This window comes from Haliotis cracherodii, unplaced genomic scaffold, assembly GCF_022045235.1.
Source record: "Haliotis cracherodii isolate W230 unplaced genomic scaffold, xgHalCrac1.p SCAF_11, whole genome shotgun sequence".
Lineage (NCBI taxonomy): Eukaryota > Metazoa > Mollusca > Gastropoda > Lepetellida > Haliotidae > Haliotis > Haliotis cracherodii.
In genome coordinates this window covers 30479540-30500251 of record NW_027266266.1, presented here as the reverse complement: position 1 = coordinate 30500251, position 20712 = coordinate 30479540, and the positions used below count along the sequence as shown (strand labels likewise).

General features: G+C 36.9%; 1 protein-coding gene and 2 long non-coding RNA genes across 3 annotated transcripts in view; 1 reads left to right on the top strand and 2 right to left on the bottom strand.

Annotated features, from left to right (window-relative positions):
- Positions 1-20429, bottom strand: part of LOC139455683 (uncharacterized) — a 265289-nt gene extending 244860 nt beyond the window's left edge. Inside the window, exons 1-2 of the mRNA XM_071237234.1 lie at positions 20280-20429; positions 19244-19340 (exon numbers count right to left, since the gene is read on the bottom strand). Coding sequence (XP_071093335.1) covers positions 19244-19328 — 85 coding nt within the window. The 5' untranslated portion in view covers positions 19329-19340; positions 20280-20429. The remainder of the gene's footprint in view (positions 1-19243; positions 19341-20279) is intronic.
- Positions 5494-12945, bottom strand: LOC139455682 (uncharacterized). Its single transcript, XR_011652492.1, has 3 exons — positions 12711-12945; positions 12375-12456; positions 5494-5995 (listed from the first exon to the last, which is right to left on the bottom strand). It is a non-coding gene; the product is annotated as an uncharacterized lncRNA (long non-coding RNA).
- Positions 13647-17117, top strand: LOC139455681 (uncharacterized). Its single transcript, XR_011652491.1, has 4 exons — positions 13647-13736; positions 14211-14269; positions 15392-15463; positions 16218-17117. It is a non-coding gene; the product is annotated as an uncharacterized lncRNA (long non-coding RNA).
- Positions 20430-20712: the final 283 nt, after the last annotated feature.

The following is a 20712-nucleotide window of genomic DNA, read 5'->3' as shown; positions in this document are numbered from 1 at the left end:
GTGCATGAGCGTTTGAATGTCTCCAATAATTGCTGTGTTCAAACCTATCTTTCATATATGGACGGTGTGCCCTTATATCTATATTTTCTCCGTGCACAGTTTCTTTATGTGGCTAGTATAGATCCCTCATTGTAGCAGTGCGAGTCCATTCTTTATATATTTACATAACTTTGTAATTAATTAAGTAGTTGTATTTATGCACAGTAGGATACTTACAAAAATAGTCTGGTAATAGGGTTGTTCTAAGGTTGAGTAATTCGTTACAGCTTAATAAAAAATTAAATGCGTCGCCAACAGCGCCATTACATAGAGTACAATATCTTTTGATACGTGGTATTCCGTGCCATCTTCCTATTTTTATCGGCAACTTGTGATTTGTTGTTCTAAAACGCGTAAGCCAAATGCGTAGATGTTGTGGGAGAATTAAAAGATATGGTTCTAAAGTGGGTTCGCTTTTGAATAGTTTATAATTATCTGCCTTAAAGGAATTTTGAATATAAGCTTGCCAAGATTGTTTATACTGATCTGTTAACACTATTTTCACTTGTTTGACCCACTGGACATCTGGTACAGCTTGTGATATCCACAAGTAATGCAGTCCAGCTTCTTGCAGGATTTGTTTTATCATATTCAATAGAGGAAATTGAACCTTTTAAGATTTAGATGACATGGATAGCATTATTGAGTACATGATTTGTGGTAGCGTTTTTTGGGAATCGAAATGATTCTTACTTTGATGTTAATTATTATAGGGTATCTGCCGAGCTAAACATATACCATATAATCTGGGGTTGACTGCTTAATATTTAATATATATTTACAGTATTTCAGATGAACCTTTTCCAATATATTAAGCTTTTCAAACCCCCAGATTTCGCATCCATATAATGGTATAGGGAGAACTAATTGATCAAACAATTTCCGTTGACAGTCTCATGAGACATCTAGTTGCCTTATAAATTTGAAAACAGAGAACATTGCCCTACTGGCCTGATCACTAAGTGACTTAAGCGCTTTACAAAATCTCCCATTCCCTGAAAAAAGAACCCCTAGGTAGACATATTCTTTCACTTTTTCTATCTTTGATCCTTGTAATGTAAATTCAAAGTGTTTCCTGACATATCCCTTTGAAAATATTATTATCTTTGTTTTATTCAGGTTAACGTTGAGTTTCCATGTGTTACAATAATCTCCAAATACGTCCAGGGCATTCTGCAAATCTACGGCAGTTTCTGACAACAGAACTGTACTGTCCGCTTACAAAAGTGAAAAAAGTTTCAAGTAAACACCGATCTCGTTTTCTGCATAGCCATTTACAAAATCCAAGTCCTTTATATTATTTTCAAACAAATATGATTCTAGGTCATTTATGTATAGTGCAAATAAGAAAGGTTTCTCCTTGACGGACGCCTATGTTACATTGAAAAAATGGGGTAATATCATTATTATACTTAACGCATGACTTGATATGTTGGTACATATTATATATCAATCTGAAACACCTTCCAGTAACATTACTTTCAACAGTTTAAACCACAGTCCATTTCTCCAAACAGTATCAAAAGCTTTACTGAAATCAATAAATTCACAAAATATCCTTTTGCCGGATGCTTGGTAGATATCAATTATCGATTTTAGTACATAGATATGATCTAATGTGCAGTGGTTCTTTCTGAAGCCTGCTTGCGATTCACCAATTAAACCAATGGTGTCTGCCTATTGTTTATTACAAGCTTACCCAAGCAGCTTACTAGTGAGATGCCCCGGTAATTCTCAGGCTCGCTCGGGTTCCCTTTGTTTTTATAGATTGGCTTGATACAGCCGAGAAGCCAAGAATCTGGGATAACTCCATGATCAAATATAATATTAAAGAGTCTAACATAAACTGGCATTAAAATGTGAATTGTACTTTTAATATATTAATTTACAAGTCCATCAAGTCCGCAGGCTCTATTTGATTTAAGATTATTGACAGCTGACAGTATTTCATGTTCAGTTATAGCATCATCTAGTAAATCATTATCATGCATATCGCTAAGGTTAAAATCAGTACAATCATCAGTCGGATGATCATTCATACTTTTAAAGTGTTCGAACAATGTGTCAATATTAATATCGCTTACACTTGATTTAGGATTAAATGATTTCAAAATGTTCCAGAACGTTTTGGGGTCTTTGATTTTTGTATCTTTACGTTTTGCACTACAGTTTTGTTTGTATGCTTGTTGTGATTTCCTAAGTAATTTACTGTATGATTTAGCGGCTTTCAGAAAATGCTGTTTGTTGAATTCAGTCTTGTTTAGGCCATACCGTTTTTTATGTTTATGGTACTGCTTACGAGCAGCTCTACAATTACTATCGAACCAAGGTTTGGAAACTTTATTTCGCCGTTTTCTACTTGGATTAGATGCAAAGCCGAACGTATTGCCCGCTGATAATATGATTTCATCACGTAATAACTGTGTCACATGATTAATACCTTCTTTCAGGTTGGCATTTGTTATCTCGTCAATGTTATTACATAATGTTTGAATAAAATCGTTATTCAACTGAGAACAAAATTCATTTCGCAACCTGGGATCCCATTGTCTCGGGCGTTTGTTGTCCAAACATTGGTTACGATAAGGTACATGTAAACTGTTGGTTACATCATGCGTGAGCTTAGACGCAAAACGTAAACAGATTTCTAAACGGCAATGTACATCTGAAAAGACAGGGTCGAAATCTTTTACAGTGAATTTCCTTTATAAAAGGGAAAACGTCAGCTGTAGCCAAGCAGTAGTCGACTACACTCGAATCTTTACAAGTAAATGACCCAATTCCTTTATCTAAACCTACCCTTCCGTTAACAATAAACAAATTATCATTTCTACAGATATCAAGTAGCTTGTATCCATATGAATTCATGCAGTTGTCCATAGAGTTTCTATCAACGTCAAAACCATTATCGCAGAGTAAATGAAGCTTTGCACTAACCATATCACTGTCTATGTCTTAAGCATTGATTAAAGTGTCATTAAGTTCAACATAATCCGATCGGTTTTTAGTTCTAGCATTAAAGTTTCCCATAACTAGTACATAGGGGGTAATATTATTCATATCAATCGAATCGCGTTCTAACTCATCAAAATGTTCTACAGACGAGTATCGGCTGGACTCGGGAGGTATATACACACATCCAATTATTACATCATCATTAACTGTAAGACAATTAGATGAGATGCGACACCACAGAGCTATGTCATTTGATTTATCTAGGATTTTAGTGTAATTGGACAGATATTTTTTACAAGCTTTTGCAATTCCACCCGATACTCGTTTTCTACCATTGTTACATCTGTTATTACTGTATACAGTAAATTCTGGTATATCAATGATATCTATGTCGCATAATTTAGTCTCTGTTAAACAGATTAGATCAAATGTATCGATATACTTACAAAAGTCCGGGTTTGACAGCCGTGAAGTAAGACCACATACGTTAAGAGAAAGACATTTAAAGGAACGGTGAGACACATGAAATTTAAAATGTCCAGCATGCTCTCTATTGTCCTATGCTGTATCCATAGGGTTTGGTTTAGCTCTAGTTTTCATCATTTCTTCTAATCTGTGCGGTCTCCTGAGTATCTCACTCTTAGAGTTGTGTACAGGTTTTTCAGGCACGCATAGCTGATTGTTGATATAAAGTTTATCAACTGTGAGCGCTGTCCTGTCACCAGCATGATAGCCGGTTCCACGCACTGGGTACAGTAGTTTCCGTCTCTGTTCTATCTCCTTCGGAAACTGTTCATTGATGTAATAGCTCGTCCCTTTTAGTTTATCATATGATGATTGTCTCACAGTTTCCCTGTCCTTGTAGAGCTGGAATTTGGCCACGATTGGTCTCGGTCTCGCTGATCTGCTGTCAGTGCGGGGTGCACCCTTCCCGTGAACTCTCACAAATTCTATTTCCTTTGTAATTCCAAGCTTCTCGTGGATAAATGACTTCAGCAGGGTCTCAGTATCCTCATCCTTCTCCTCATGAAGGCCAACAAACACAAGGTTATCACGCATGGACCTGGACTGTACATCGAGCACCCTTTCCATGAGGTCGTCCACCTGATGATTCGTACCTTTACTTTTGAGGTCAGCTACCTGTTTCTTCATTTTCCTCGATCTTGTGTGAATGCTGGTCCAGCTTTTGATTTACATCGCTGAATTGCTACTCCTGAAAACTTGCAGCCTCCTCGATTTTTTCCGGTGGTTTCCCTGAGCACTTTCACTTCATCTTCAATATTGACCATCCTGGCGGTCAGTTTTGTCAGGTTTGCTTCCAATTTTGCCTCCAGTTTGATGAATCTCTCGTCCATAACTCTGAAGTCGCTAAATATCTCGTCTCCCCAAGATGGACGGACGGAGGGTGGAGAGTTAACCACTTGAGCTGTCGGTCCCTGTGGTGTATAACACAGCAAAAAAAGTGTAGGTTTCCGTCTGCCGGAAACCTTCCGGAAACCTTCCGGATACCTTCCCATTTTGGATCCGGCCCGGATACCTTCCGGAAACCTTCCAAAAAAAATGTCAAAATTTGGGGGGTGCATTTTGTTCACTTAAGTGTGAAACACATAAAAAAATTAACTTGAAAATACCAAGCAATTTGAAGGTTGTTGAAGGCATCTGGAAGGTTTCCGGAAGGTATCCGGATGCAAATTTTCTTCATGACTTGCTTCTGGTAAATAATGTTAGCCTGTGCATTACAGGTACCTGTTGTAATATTCTGTGTTATTTTAATGGTAAATATCCTCCTAAAACATTTTTGGAGAAGAAAATTGTTCAATTTCATATTTTGTCCTTTTTGGATGTTAATGGTATTTAATGAACAAACATCAGTTCTTGTATAATGATATCCTTAAATTTCATGTCCAGACTTCCAGTTTGTACTGAGAAAAAGAAAAAGTTACAGGTACCTGTTGTAATATTCTGTGTTATTTTAATGGTAAATATCCTCCTCAAACTGAGATATGTGGGCATGCATTGTTCACAAGTTGTTTTGCGACATGGGTCCAATGTGTGAAGCTTATTGCTGGTGTCCGCCACCATGATATTGTTGCAATATTGCTAAAAGTGGCAAAACAGCATTCTCACTCAGAAAAAAATGGAAAGTCATTGGCTATGTGATTTGGCATTTGGCCCTGGTGAGATTAACAGATTAGTTTGGAACGGTATCAGTACTTGTTATATCGGGACAGTGTAGTCTCATGGGAATATAAAACAGAATACAATTGTCCCAAATTGGTGCATAAGACTAATGGCATCCATAGAAAACACCTAAATAAAGTACAGAAAAAATATCAATGTCATTTGTCTACTATGGTGGAACTACAACTTTTGTTAAGTATTTATAGTAGGAAAACATTCAGGGCATTAGTACATTTCATATTTGTTCAGCACCTATGTTATGGCTGATCAGTATTATATATCTTTATGCTAATGAAGCAAAACAAATCATGTTTTTGGAAAAAAATCTTATTTATTGATTATGTGGCATTTCATTGGTACATATCACAAATTGAAATTTGATCAAGCAAGAAGAGGAACTAGCATAAAGTAACCAGTGGTGTTTGCAAGGCCTTACAGAACAGACGCTTCAATGCCATTTTCTAAATAAACAAATTAGTCAAATCTCAGAAGAATTTTATTGAAGAAGAATATCTAAAGTCAATTATGTTTCTGCAGTAAACCACAAAAGTCATTCAGATTTGTATGGTCAGCATCGGTGTACACAACCTGGACATAGTCACAGTGCTTTGGCATAAATTCATTCAGACTTCATTAGTGTCATAATAAAACCACCTACAGTCACATTAGTGGCATTATTCATTCAGAATCATCACTTTCTGAGGTGAATCTGTTGGTTGTTATCAGGAGTACTGTTCATCTTCCGGCGAGTCCCTTGTCTGAATTGTGTGAGCAAGATCTTCTTAAATGTAGCTGGTGTCAGATTGTGAAATCCAGGTACCTGAAACATTTCATAACATCTTTAGAAACTTGTTAGTCAAAAGTTATGAAACACACACATATAAATTTACAAATGTTTAAAGTTGTTTTCTCAAACAGTGAGGTATTGACAATTTATCTTGCAACTGATATTTAACCAATCTTTGAACATGTAAATAAGCCATTGCAAACAGAAAAGTGTTCAGAAAATACAAAAATGTATGCGGTCTTCGAAAACAATACCACAAGGTTCACCTGAATTTTGCTTGAGTGTTTGCATTACATCAAAATGTAAGGAAGGGTAAACAAGACTATGCAAAACTAAGTTACATAGGTTCTTATACATAAATACATAAATGCAACTATTCATAATTATCAAAACACATGTCATGTAAGTGATCTCAAAATACAACATAATGAGCGAGTGAGTTGGTATAGTTTCATGCAGCTTGTTAGCAATATTCCAGCTATGGGCTTCACACATTGTACCCATGTGGTGAACTGAACCCGGGTTTCAGAGACTGTTTCACCCACTAGGCTACCCTTACACACCAAATACAAAAGAAAGTAAATTAGGAATTCAGACAATAGATATTCTCACCAAATTCATTAATTCATTAATGGAAGCTATATTGAAATTCAAATTTTGACAAATTAGGATGAGACTGTAGAAGCATTTATCTAAGTTATTATGGATATTAAATATCTACCGTTAATTGGTAGTCCATCATAGACAGTGATAAGAAATTCAACTGAAAAGTACAACCTGAACCATCAACTAAAAACTATGTATATTACATTAAAGGGGCCGGTTATGTATTACCGGTATGTTCTCATTCATTTTTGACACAACCCTCACTGAAAGAAAATGCAAAGCACTTTATATTTTATTGTCCGTTTTGTCAAAAGTCTCCCCTAGAGACTCTCACATTTTGGGGTGACCCTCCCTGTTTGTTCTGATCTGAATTCAAATATTCATGACTCATTATCATATTTTATCATTCATCCTATCTATTTTGAAAATTAACTAAATGAAGATTAACAATAACATGCAAATCTGCCAAAAAATTAGCCTGGCAAAGTTTAAATTAATCATAATTACTGTTTTAAAGTTTTGGATCCATCGTCTGTTTCTAAATACAGTGAAACCCAACTTTGACTTGTGTGGCATTGTTGCATCATCCACCCAATGTTCTTTATGCATTGATATGCATCTGCACAGAGTGGTCAAAGTCTGTGTCTGACACATAGTGTGCTACAAGGGAGACATCAGTTTGTGTCTAGCCAAACTGTCTGATAATCTCAAGGGCTGCCTTGGTAGCATCAAGGGATGTAGCTAATCCTAAATAAACATAAAACAAGTGACATCATCTCTTCTACAGAACACATGATCAAAGCCTGCCCCACCTTTGATGTTTATTACCTTGCTACTCTAAAAACAGCTAATTAGCAAAATGAACTCAATGTCAACTCATTGTGGACTAGGGATTAACAGGGCAATTAGTGTCGGGTGGGTATTAGTACTTGCAATTGTCTGTTAATTACTTAATTGAGTAGTGACGGCTTAGTCAGTTGTGCCTTTACAACTGCTATTCAATTATCGAGTCAGTTTACTATGTAACATGCTTCTTGGGACCAAGGAAATTTATCTTGCTGGATAACAGTTTTTTTCTAATTTATCAGAGATCAGAAATAATAATAATGACGTATTTGATGTGCATTTCTTTGTTGTGTTCACTAGGATGATGGTGATGGTGTTTGAATTATTAGACACTATTTATTCCAAAAGAGGAATAGGGTTGGTGAAGAGGCAAAGCTTATTTGAACAAAATATATATTGAATAAACAGAAACTGTACAAAAAACAGATTAACTGTATCTACAGTTGAAACTATCATGATGCAAATTTTCACTGAATCAAAGTCATATATTTTCAAGACTCAGATCAGGTTGTAGTGATTGAAGGTCACATTAAACTTGCTAATTTCAAATCATTCATCCCACACTTATGATTTGGTTTGCTGTTTTATGCCGCACGCAAGCAATATTCCAGCTATATGTAAATAATCGAGTCTGGACCAGACAGTACAGTGATTGACATCATGAGCATCGACCCACACAATTGGGATCAATGACATACATCAACCAAGTCACCGAGCCTGATCGCCACCTGATGGCGTTAGTCAACTCTTTAGACGAGCATTGTCGCCCGTTACGGAAAGTATTGGGTTACAAATATCCCTTGTAAAACCTTTCAACATGTTCAAATGACACATCGAAAGGCCATTGTGAAAAATTGCACTGACTGACTGACTGACTGATATAAAAGATTTAACGTGCGCTTTCCGACTACAGCGTATTTCGCACACGGGCCTGGCCGGACCATTTAGTGTATTCCGAGAAGGGTGAAAGTGGTGTGTGCAACCCAAGAGGGGGCTTTTAGGGGTTGCTTATATTGATTTTTTTGAAATTTTTAAATTTGGAATAAATGCCGAGGTGGGTGGCGGAGGGAACTAAGGGAGCCGGGTGAGGTGGGTGTTTGTATGTTTATTGGATTTTGGATTGGTAGATTAATTAATTTTTAGATGCGCTTAATTAGGTCTGTTTTGATTAGGAATACGCCTAGGGCCTTGAAGTTTTCTAGTTTATTTTGAGGGTTTAGTATTTCATCTAGAGTAGGAACCTTATTTAGATTGAGGGCGGTTTGTAGTGTGGTTCTGTGTGTTTGATAGTGGGTGCAGTGAATGAGTGCGTGTTCTGTGGTTTCGGGTTGTTTGCAGTGGGGGCAGTTGCCTGTGGTGTGTCTTTTAAGTTGTTTTAGGTGGTTATTTAGGTTGGTGTGTCCTGTTTGGAGTTTTGTAATTAATCTGTCAATTTTTTTAGAGGGGTGTAGGATTTTAGGTTTGGCTAGTGGTTTTCTGAGCACTTTTTTGATTTGGCTATTTGAGTTTTGATATTGATTATGCCATTTTTTGGTTATTTTTTGTTTGTTTACACTTTTAATTTCTGATTTTGAGATGGGTAGGTTTAGGCTTATTTCTGGTATTTTGAGAGATAATTTAGCTGCTTTATCGGCGCTTTCATTGCCGTAAATTCCTACGTAGGCGGGGATCCACAAGAAGGTTATTTGTTTGCCTGCTTTTGTTAGGTCGTTGGAGCTTTTAAGTATTTGGTTTATTAATTTAGGTCGTTTTTTGGTATTTTTGTTTTGGAGGGCTTGTAGTCCACTAAGGGAGTCAGTGAGAATTAGGATTTTTTTGTTGTTTTTAGATTGTTGGTCATGCAGGGCTGAGGCCATGCCCATAAGTTCGGCCGTGAATATAGATTGGTTGTTAGGGAGTCGGTAAGATTGTGTGGATATAACTGGTTGTGTGGTATGGACTCCGAAGCCTGTGTGGTTGGAGATCGGGTCTGAAGATCCGTCAGTGTATATGTGACACCAATTTGGCCAATTTTCGTGTATGTATGCAAGTGTGGTGGTTTTAGCTATGTTTGGGTCAGTTTGTTTATTTATTTGGTTAGCTAGCGTTGTGTCTATTTGGGGTATTTTGAGTTTAGGGGTGAAGATATTTGATTTTTTGCAGTTTTGTTTAAGATTTTGAGTTTGGTGTTCATTGAGGTAGTTAGTTATTCTTTGGGATATTGGGGTGAGTAAGGGGTGTTTGCGAGCTAGAGCTTGGTTTCTTGGGCTAATGTTTTGGTTAATTAGGTTTTGGATGAGAGGGTTTGTTTGGGACGCGGCCCAGAAATTAAGGCTTAGATGTTCCCTGCGTAGATTTAGTGGCATTTCTCCTGTAAGGGCCTGAAGTGAGGTGTAGGAGGTGCCATGTTGGGTGCGTGTAATTAGTTTGAGAGCCTGATATTGTATTGAGTCAAGTTTTTTAGAAAGAGAGTTGTTTAGGGTATTGTATATGGCACAGCCGTAGTCTAGTTTTGATCTAATTAGTGTTGTATATAGTGAGAGGAGGGTATCTTTGGAGGCTCCCCAGTTAGAGCCGGTGAGACATCTTAATGTGTTAAGGTCTTTGCTGCATCTAGTTTTTAGGTTTTGGACGTGAGCCTCCCAGGTGAGGTGTTTATCGAAAATAAAGCCTAAGAATTTTGTTTGTTTGTTTGCACCATGTTAGGATTCTTAAATACAGTTTCAGCTTGACATTGAGTACTTTAAACTTTAAAGTGAAAAATACATTCACAACAAGTGAGCTGTGTCTGCCAATCAGAGTCGGTGAGTAAATTGGAGTAGGGGACTAATTTCGAAGGTAAACTTGTTTCAACGTTTAACAACTACATGCATTTGTGTTTGTGTGAGACGATGTGTGTTTAATTCCATATATTTTACTTCAAAGCATGTTATCGCAATAAACTGAGTCGGGTATAGGATAAGTTGGAGTAGAGGCTAATTTCTATTGTAAACTTGTTTTAACATTTCACAATTATTGGTCTTTGCAAGTTATCAATCCTAGTTTAATTTCATTTATTTTACCAAGGTTAAAAAAAAAAATAAGGTGTCATTTTCGTCAAGTAATAATCGCCGTTTTCGCTTTCGGCGAGTATTTCGCCAGTCAGTGCTGTTTTGCTAAGGTGTCGTTTCAGCTATAACCCGCTTATTGCACATTATTAGTTTCAATTTATATTTATAATCATTTTAACCACTGTAATAAGTAAAAAATGAAATAAAAGTATATAGAAAATAAACAAGCACTTGTTATAAAATGTGCATCCGCAGGCAATATTTATAAGATAATCCTGCATGTAGCTGTGGCCATCACACTGAAGATGCACTTCACTTCTTTCTCATATGTCCAAATTACAATGATTTAAGACAGAATATGTACTATTATGTTAAGGGATATGATCTAAATTCAATTCTATTAGGTAATCCTGAAAGGAAGTCAAAAATAAACTTAGAAATTCTTAAATCAGTAGAAGACTACATTCAGCTATCCAATAGGTTTTGTGATTGTACATAGCATCTTAAATTTATAATACTATTCCTTGCCGTATATTGCAGTACACTATTACTACTAAAAATGCGACCTGACAGCGCCGACAACGTAGTTTCTATAATAAGAACATGTATATAATTGTATTCCTTGACTGTACTTTTGTCATATCATATTGTATTCTAATTCTGGAGCGGTATTCAAATAAGTTTTTGCTTGTTTACCCATCCAGTTCACATATAAATGTTTAAAACAATATTTAGTAAACAAATAATTTAAACTCATGCAACAACATAGTGTGTGGAGACGATAGACCACTGAAAAGAGCATATATATGCACATCCAATGACCCCTGACATCACAATGCATTGTTTTGCCAGTGTGCCAGGCAACAGAATACTACGAATTACATCACAGGATACTGTGACCTGTTTGAAAAGTTAGGTACTGTATTCTAAGGTAGGCCCAAAATTCTACACAATCCAGTGATTGATCTTGTGAACATCAATCCACACTGTTAGATGGTCACTGTCAGATGCCATGAACCAGGTCACTGAGCCTGATCACCTGATCTATTAGGTTATCTCTTATGGGTGAGGCTAAAACGGCACCTCATCAAAATGTCACCGATTTCTCCAACGAAAACAGCACCTTGATTTGGCAAAAAAGGCTACTAATTGTTGTCTGTTATCTGGAGAGACATGTTGATTCCTGGCCGAAATATATATAAATGAAATTTCTATAAAATTACTATTTATTTCCTACTTACTAAAATAAATATGACATATATAGTATACCTGTTGTCCAGTTTCTTGACATTTTCGCCAGACTCAGGTTCAGCTTGACATTGAGCTAATCTGAGTAAAGCTACTTAAAACTTCAAAGCATGTGATCTTTCAATGATAAGTTTAGTTGCACCTCCCAATCAGAATCATGAGTAAATTTGAGCAGAGGCTAATTTCTGTTATATTATATTTTCACAATAAGTTTAGTTGCATCTCCAAATCAGAGTCGGCAAGTAGATGCTAGTTTTTAATGTAAACCTTTTTGAACATTTCTCAGTTATTTGTGTTTACAAGTGACCATGCAAGTTTAATTTCATGTATTCGGGCATATTCAGACCCAAGGTAAAAAAATAACAAGGTGCTGTTTTCACCAGGCAATAGTAGGCGAGGTACTATTTCCCTTAATAGTATAACCCTCTCTTACAACTAGCATAGGTTGATGGGGACCAATTCCAACCCGGAATCCCCAAATGAGTGGGTATGGTTTTACGCTGTTTTTAGCAATACCACAGCAAGGGACACCTGACATAGACTTCACACATTGTACCCATGACAAGAATCGAACCTTGGTCTTCAGCACTTCAACCACTAGGCTACCCCACCGCCAAAATTCCCAACATGATAAAGTTGTCATCACGGTATTCTTCAACAAGTTCAAGTGAAAATATCCATACCTTTCAAATGTCTTATCTTCCACTTCACAATGTTCACTGTTGCAAAACTCCTGTCATTTAATTTGTTCTTGATTATTCACACCTGCAAAAGTAAGTTTAGTCGGTACGGTATGAACTAAAAAAATGAGTCACTATAGAGTATCTAGATAAAGGAATATAAATAAGCAAACATATTTCTACATAATATACATTAGCAAGGATTAACATAAGTTAGGTAGATTGCTTATCCTACAAAAATTAAATCACACATTTACTAACATATATAAAACAGAATAAGTGGCTTACAGAAGATAAATAACTTTAATACGTGATCAATATTATTAACATATTCCTTACCTGAATCAGAGACCATATAACAGTCTATGTATTATGGTCTCTGTCTGAATATGTCACATCTTCAGCTCCCTGCAATCGAGGTTGTGAAACATTTCTGCTGTGGGAATATTACATCCGCTGGGATATCCCTTGTCACACTGCCTGGCATGGTAGGCAAACGCATATTCCATACACCACATAGGTATACTTCCTAATACACACTGTCGAAATCCCCGCGGCTCCCAATATGGCCTGTATGAACTGTAATCGGCCAACCTCGTCTCTTTCCGTAACTGCTGCAGAACATTCGTCACCACTCGCCCCTTTCCGTAACCTGCAAGAAGACTCGTCCCCCTATCGATGAACGTTATGTGCGAAAATACGACAAACCAATCAGAATGCGCGCAGGATTTCAAGTTCTTCGTCAAAGAATCCCTCAGAAATCATTTTTAATTTTACATATGTCTTGCATCTAAAAATATACCCATGACACAGTTACATGTGTTCAATCATACTGTATAAATCCGTATGTCCCGATGTGCTTTAAATTGCATCTGAAATATATATAATATATGGGGGAATATATGTTAACCATTAGGCAACGAGTTGACAATTGTTTTAGGTATGCCCGTTTGCGCTAAGACGGAACCCGGTCACAAAAATGGCCACGAGAGGGGCACGAGTCGCTATTCGGCTTGTCCCGGAATAACACGAGTTGGTCACGAATGGCTGCAGAAATGACCGCTCGTCATTCGTGACCAACTCGTGTTATTCCGGGACAAGCAAGTCTACCCATAATTCCCTGTATGGCCGAGGGCGCCATTTTGGAACACAAATGTAAACAAACACTCAAACCTCGTGTAATCGATGTACACCGTGATGCTTGATTGCGATATGCTTACCTCGTGTATCGATACATTGTTCTCAATCACCTCTAACTCGGAAATCCCGGTCGAAATCCACCTGAGCCATCCACAACGAGGACGTCAAGTATTTCGAAAACTCGATTGACAGCCGAAGGAAGGAAGAGCAGCTTGCAGATGCCAGGTACGTAGCAGGGCTTCGAGACATAATGTTCCATGATTTCTATACAGAGATCTTATGGAATGGATTGATTTAGATATTTTCCTGATCTCAATGTTACTACTGTAAACGTCAAGGGCCCTTTTAGTTTTGTTGTTTTCGGAAATCCTTTGTTATTAATATGATCAAGTGTTTGTTGTGACATGGTATTTCTATTTGGGATTGCATAAGAGCTACAGGTGCAGGACTTTTAAGGGTCGTGTCCTTATTCTCAACATAACGCTGGGATTTGATGATGAGGGTTAGTTACCAAGGGTATAAATCTGGCAGAGTGCATGTCAAACAAAACGTGGCATTCAATTCCAATCATGTGTTGCCACCTGAACCACCTGAAAGTGAGATATGGATTACAATGAATAATGACAGCTTATCAATCTTTAACAAATTCACACTGAAACATTGAAAGGATAAAGACAAGTTAGTTGTTTTCTGTTTCAGCATGTTCAGGGTTTGTGGGGAGGTTCACAGACATCCTCAGGAAGGATACCAAGTATTGAGTGAGTATTTTTGTTTGTGATAAATACAAACTACATGTATTCATCATGGTATATTTCAATGTAATGTGAAACATCACACTCACAATAGTCCAGCTCTGTGATGGCAGCCTGTAAATAATTGAACATGGACCAGGCAATCTAGTGATTGTTATTTTCAGCAAAGATCCATGCCCTCAGAGTATGATGACAACCTAGTCTGACCACTCAATTCATTAGTTGATTAGTGTTTGCACTTTCAGTCCACTAGTCCTAAAATGATAGCATATAGCAAGACCTTTAAAATGTCAAAATGACTAGTGCCAATTTCTAACCCTGGTGTTTGGATGTTGTGTTTGTGTGTGTATGTATGAGTGTATATAGGTTGGTTTGTTGTTTAACGCCGCACTCAGCTATATGACGGCGGTCTGTAAATAATCGAGTCTGGACCAGACAACCCAGTGATTCATATCATGGGCATCGAGCCACGGAATTTAGATCAATGACATGCATCAACCAAGTCAGAGAGTCTGATCACCCGATCCCGTTAGTCGCCTTTTACGACAAGCATAATGGCCTTTTACGGCAAGCATTGGTTGCTGAAGACCTAGTCTACCCCGGAATCTTCACGGGTCGAGTGTATTTAACTTAAATCATGAATCTTATACTTGTTTCTCTGTGCTTTTACTATGTAACCCAAATTTTCTCTGGAATAATAAAGTATTCTCTTATTTATATCATTTCTGAACAAAGTGTCATATCAAGGTTAGATCTCTGTCAAAACAGTGCCATGGAAAAGCCAAACAAATAGCCGAGAAATAAAAGTAAATACTGCATTGCATTAATCTGCATTTCAAGAAAATGTGGCAATAATTCATGGAATGATATTCACCTCGGTGAGGATCTCTCTGCATTGTCGAACAAGTTATTTCCTATGTAATGTATGTGTTGAATGACCCTGACTTTGTTGTCAAAATATTGTTTTAACATTTGTTAAATATGGGGATAAATGTCATCTCTGAATGTTTGACATGAATTATTATGATTAGGGTAGTTCTAAGTCGGAATCACAACCGGGGTTTTTTCATTTGAATCAAATGTACAGTTTGGACATTTCTGTGATGTGAATGCTACTTATGTTTGTAGAATGTCCGGATGAATAAAAGAGACAGTCATCCGTGCAGCATCAATGCATAGAAAGGCCATAGAAGAGCAACAGTGAGTGGTAAATATTTGAAATTATTCTGTTTGGTTCATATGGTTATTTTGCAAATATGTCTTCAGTTTGTTCCTTATCGCTGTAGGCACGGATGTCCTATTATCTAAGGCACTACAATTTTCTGTGCAGAGTTGCATCTCTTGGGCTTAGCAGAAACCTATAGTCATGGGTTCAAATCCTGGTTCTCCCCGATTATGTTGCTAGGTTTGTCAGCATTATACACATACTCGTGGGATTCATCAAAGACCTGCATCACTTAGGACTTTCTTCCCACATCAAACTCACATGCGGTGATATATCTGGAATACTGTTCAAAGCAGTGTTAAAGCCAAATCATTTATTTAACACTGCATCCAGCAATAGTTTGGCTATATGACAAGGATTGTGAATATATATTTTTCCATGTTGATGAGTTGAAACAATCACTAAATGACATCTCTTTAAAAGATTCCAAGCATTCCAAGCCTCATTAATAGATAAGGTTGTGATTGAGTAGGCTCATTGATCACATGTAATCATACCACAGTGATGTGGGATATTGTCCATAATAGTTATCATCGGTTTGTCTGGACCGAGTTCATAACATTAGTCACTGGTTTGTCTGGTTGAGATTTGAGATGTGATTATCTTAAATGTTTAGCATATAACAAGACTCACATATGACAACTTAAGTGATTTTGCTGCCTTCTATCTGTAAGTACATGTGGCAACAATTCTTTTTGATTGCTAAAATCTTTTTACATAATGCTGCAGAAACTGAAGTCCTGCTTGAGATCCCTGGATGAGTACTCCAGGTTGACAGTCTGGAAGGACCAGACAAGGGAGTCCTAAACAGAGGCTGCACCCCTTCAGATATCAGAGGTGATTTGCAGACAGCGATGATGAGGGTCCTGTTATTTCAATGGAGGCCGACCGAGAAATTGTATGCCAAATGGTACTGGGACACACAAAGGCTGGTCTGGCTAATGTGAGAAGACCAACCAATGCCAAGCTGGAGTGTAATTCTTCCAGGACATTCAGGAAATTCTTGTAAACACTTGAAAGGAATGATAAATGGGACTTATTGTCTTTAAATGTGGACCCAAACACCAAATGGAAAGTTCACAATTCTACTAACACAATGCAGCAGAGATAGAGTCTAACTGTTATCCCCTCATCCTGGTTCCTGTTCATCCATGGCAATATAGAAAGAAAAGGAGGATTGAGGGAAAGTAAGTTATCTGAACTGGTGAACATAATCCGTAGGTACTGTCAAGCGAACAGTTATCACACTCTGTTATGAGTATTGAAGAATAGGATGAAATTGCATACTGCATCAGGAACCATCATGTGAACACTGTTCAATGTGCGATATACTATAGGCATATGAATAAAAGAAATTGATAATTTGATTGTTGCTTATGTTTCATTTACCAGCTGTGTAATTGGGGATGTTTCATGATTTTGCCTCAGTTTAATAGCCACACTTATCTTATGAAACCATGCATTGCTTGGGCATCTCAAGATAAATAACACATGTTTCCTTTGCTCTGAAAACGTCTGATGACATATTGATCTGTTATGTCAAAGGTTAAAGTCACAACCAGACAAAAAGTTTGTTTGTGGTCTAACTCTTCCTTTGGGCAGGGGTCGAAGTTGGAAAAAGGTCGTGTGTGATCTATATATACTACATTTTCCTTTAAATTGCCTTTTCTACAGAAGTCTTAGTAACTCTTATACATATACTGGTTACATTACTTCCATATTTTGGTCAATGATATGTTGAATTCTACCAAAGGACTGCATATTTGGTTTATGTGCCGGATAGCTCTTTGAAATGTTTTTGAAATATTTATCACTGATATTGAAGGTCAAATTCACACTCAAAAGTGATAACTCAGTTGAAGTGTAAGATCAAGGCAACAGTGAAGGGGTCATTCATAAAGTATTTCTGCAATTATAACTAAAATGCCTATTTCTGGAGATATTTGTGAAGTATTAAGCACATCGTTGTTATATTATTTGAATACACATATATGTGCAGTGGTTACAACTCCAGTGTCAAATTAACTGTCAATCCCTTTTAATAAAATAATTCACAGTAACTGAGGAAGAGCTTACTGTAGTACCATAAAACTAGGGTGAGGCAGATGTCAATGAAGTTAGTATTTTGGATATAACAAGTACATGTACCGTTACAAATAGTCTTATTATCATCTCACTAGGACCAAAGGCCCAAGTGAGCACATTGTCAATGACTTTTTCTTTTTCTCAGTACAAACTGGAAGTCTGGACATGAAATTTAAGGATATCATTATACAAGAACTGATGTTTGTTCATTAAATACCATTAACATCCAAAAAGGACAAAATATGAAATTGAACAATTTTCTTCTCCAAAAATGTTTTAGGAGGATATTTACCATTAAAATAACACAGAATATTACAACAGGTATCTGTAATGCACAGGCTAACATTATTTACCAGAAGCAAGTCATGAAGAAAATTTGCATCCGGATACCTTCCGGAAACCTTCCAGATGCCTTCAACAACCTTCAAATTGCTTGGTATTTTCAAGTTAATTTTTTTATGTGTTTCACACTAAAGTGAACAAAATGCACCCCCCAAATTTTGACATTTTTTTTGGAAGGTTTCCGGAAGGTATCCGGGCCGGATCCAAAATGGGAAGGTATCCGGAAGGTTTCCGGAAGGTTTCCGGCAGACGGAAACCTACACTTTTTTTGCTGTGTAAGAGGTTATTGGCGTTAGAGTGAACTGGCCATATCCCTGAGTATACACATACTGTTGACCAGGTGTAGAGGCACCGTGGTTCATCGCCATATCGTATATTGCGTCCAAGGGTAAAATCTCTTTTTCGTATCTCTTTTTCACATTCTCCTCCGTAGAAGTTGGGCTATTGTCGCTCTTCTTGCGTTTATTGCCTTTACCCTTTGACTTGGGCATTACATAACCATCTAGCGTGTGCAGGTAAGAGCTCCAAAAAAACACGTCCTCTCTCCACGGCGGCTTGTATACAAAGTTTAGAGGTGCCCACCTCATGTTAAATTACGAAGGGTCAGTCCTCATTTGCTTTCAAGGCATGTCATATGATCGAGTGAAGTATATCGGTGTTAACAAACTGCTTGAACATATAGAGCGCCATATTTTGTTTAAAGGATGTAGTCGGTGATTCCGTAAGTCAGATCGCGTTTTGTTTTGCCATGGTAGAATTGAGATAACAATACTGTGTTTTCAATGTAGAGCTGGGTTACCTGTAGATTTAACCGCGCTAAATTGAATTTGGAATCGAACGCGCAGAGAGCACAATATCTTTATTTCCTAATTAAACGCTTCCGGTATTTGATAATATACACATATCTACTGAATACAACGTCTCCCACATACTCCATATGCAATTAGGTTATGCAATTTGTAACTCATATTTAAAAGCAATTTTGGGATTCTCAATGGTCACATTCTACAATGCTTTTTAAAATACCATAGCTCAAACAACCAAATGGGGGAAGTCATATGCTGAAATAAGGTAAAAAATATATTTAATGATTTCTCATCAACTCCTTTATAAGATACTTTAGATACTTGCTATGATATGAATATATAATCCCTTGTCCACATTAGTTTGGTATAACCATTGGACTATGTATTATTATGCATTTAGTTATTATGTCGTGTGTTTTTTAGTCCCGCGTATATATGTGGAAAGACTTCCTCCATTATAAAATAATCAATATTTATCAAGATTTAATCACATTAATGTATTTAATTTCTTCATTTTCTCACCGTCGCTTGCTTCTGTGACAACTGCTGTCACTAGCACTGGACCAGCATACAGCGCAAGCATCAGTGTTTGAAAAAGCATCATCATCACGACCTTGATCTGCAATGGTTATCATGTTTATAATAGTACAATACGACGAAACGGGGCTTTTTATTTGTTAAAAAAAGATCCAAATCCAAATTATATTTGCTAGTGTTATTAATTTTGAATTGATACACATATAATGATCTTGTTATCTATTCTAAGATATCACAAAAGCGATTTTGTGATGTCAATTTCTTCTTCTTTTAAAATAATTTATGGCCTTCTTTAAATGTCAAGTAAGTAGTGAAATAGCACTTCATACTCACGTCTACACGGTTGAGCTAATAATAGGAGGAACATAGTGATATGGTGTTTATACTCTCTTTAAAGACGATAAATTCAAGTACTTTGTACTATTTAGTCAAGCTTAACAGCCTTGTATTGTTTGCAATGAAGTGCATACACTAGAGTATATTTTGCATTATGCGCGTCACGCATACAACTGGTTACAGCTTGAGGCTAATCGTGTCTCCACATTGTCTTGCTAGCTAAATTTTATGATACTTACCCAGACATGTGATCTTCGCAAATGTTTTGGGCTCTTAAAATTAACAGCCACATTTAATGTATCAAGTGAGTTGAAGTTCTGTTCATTTTCTTTGTCAGTTTCAACATATTAACAAAGGTAAACAGTCGTTCAATAGCAAAATACACTAGAGTATATTTTGCATTATGCGCGTCACGCATACAACTAGTTACAGCTTGAGGCTAATCGTGTCTCCACATCGTCTTGCTAGCTAAGTTTTATGATACTTACCCAGACATGTGATCTTCGCAAATGTTTTGGGCTCTTAAAATTAACAGCCACATTTAATGTATCAAGTGAGTTGAAGTTCTGTTCATTTTCTTAGTCAGTTTCAACATATTAACAAAGGTAAACAGTCGTTCAATAGCCCTGGTGTAATTCCATTTCTTGTCATACTATGATATATTTAATTCAATTACTTTCCTTACCTGGTATTATATTCCGAGAGAGCACGCAGGGCGAAGCTGTTTCTACTTGGACACGGAGTGGGAGTATGTGAGAAAGCTGCCGCGGTTGTCACGATGAAGCCCTCATTAATGTCTCTTCTACGTCGCACATGTCACTCATTGTGACTGATAACTATTTGAGAACGCTGACCTACAAGTGTTCCAAGTTGCTTTTTATGAAGATGTTTGTTTCGAATCCTTATGTGAAAGTTCAAGCCCTACAAAGATAATCTGAATAATTTTGCTTGTGTCTAGTACAACATACTTTCACGCTTTCATGTACTATTATTTTTTTGATATTATGTTCTTTCCATTCTTTCATGGCACATGTCTATAGGGCCATTATGTGATTAGAGGTGTTAATGTTATTTGATGTCGAAAATAAAGGTTGTTGTTATAAGTAAAAAATAGTAAT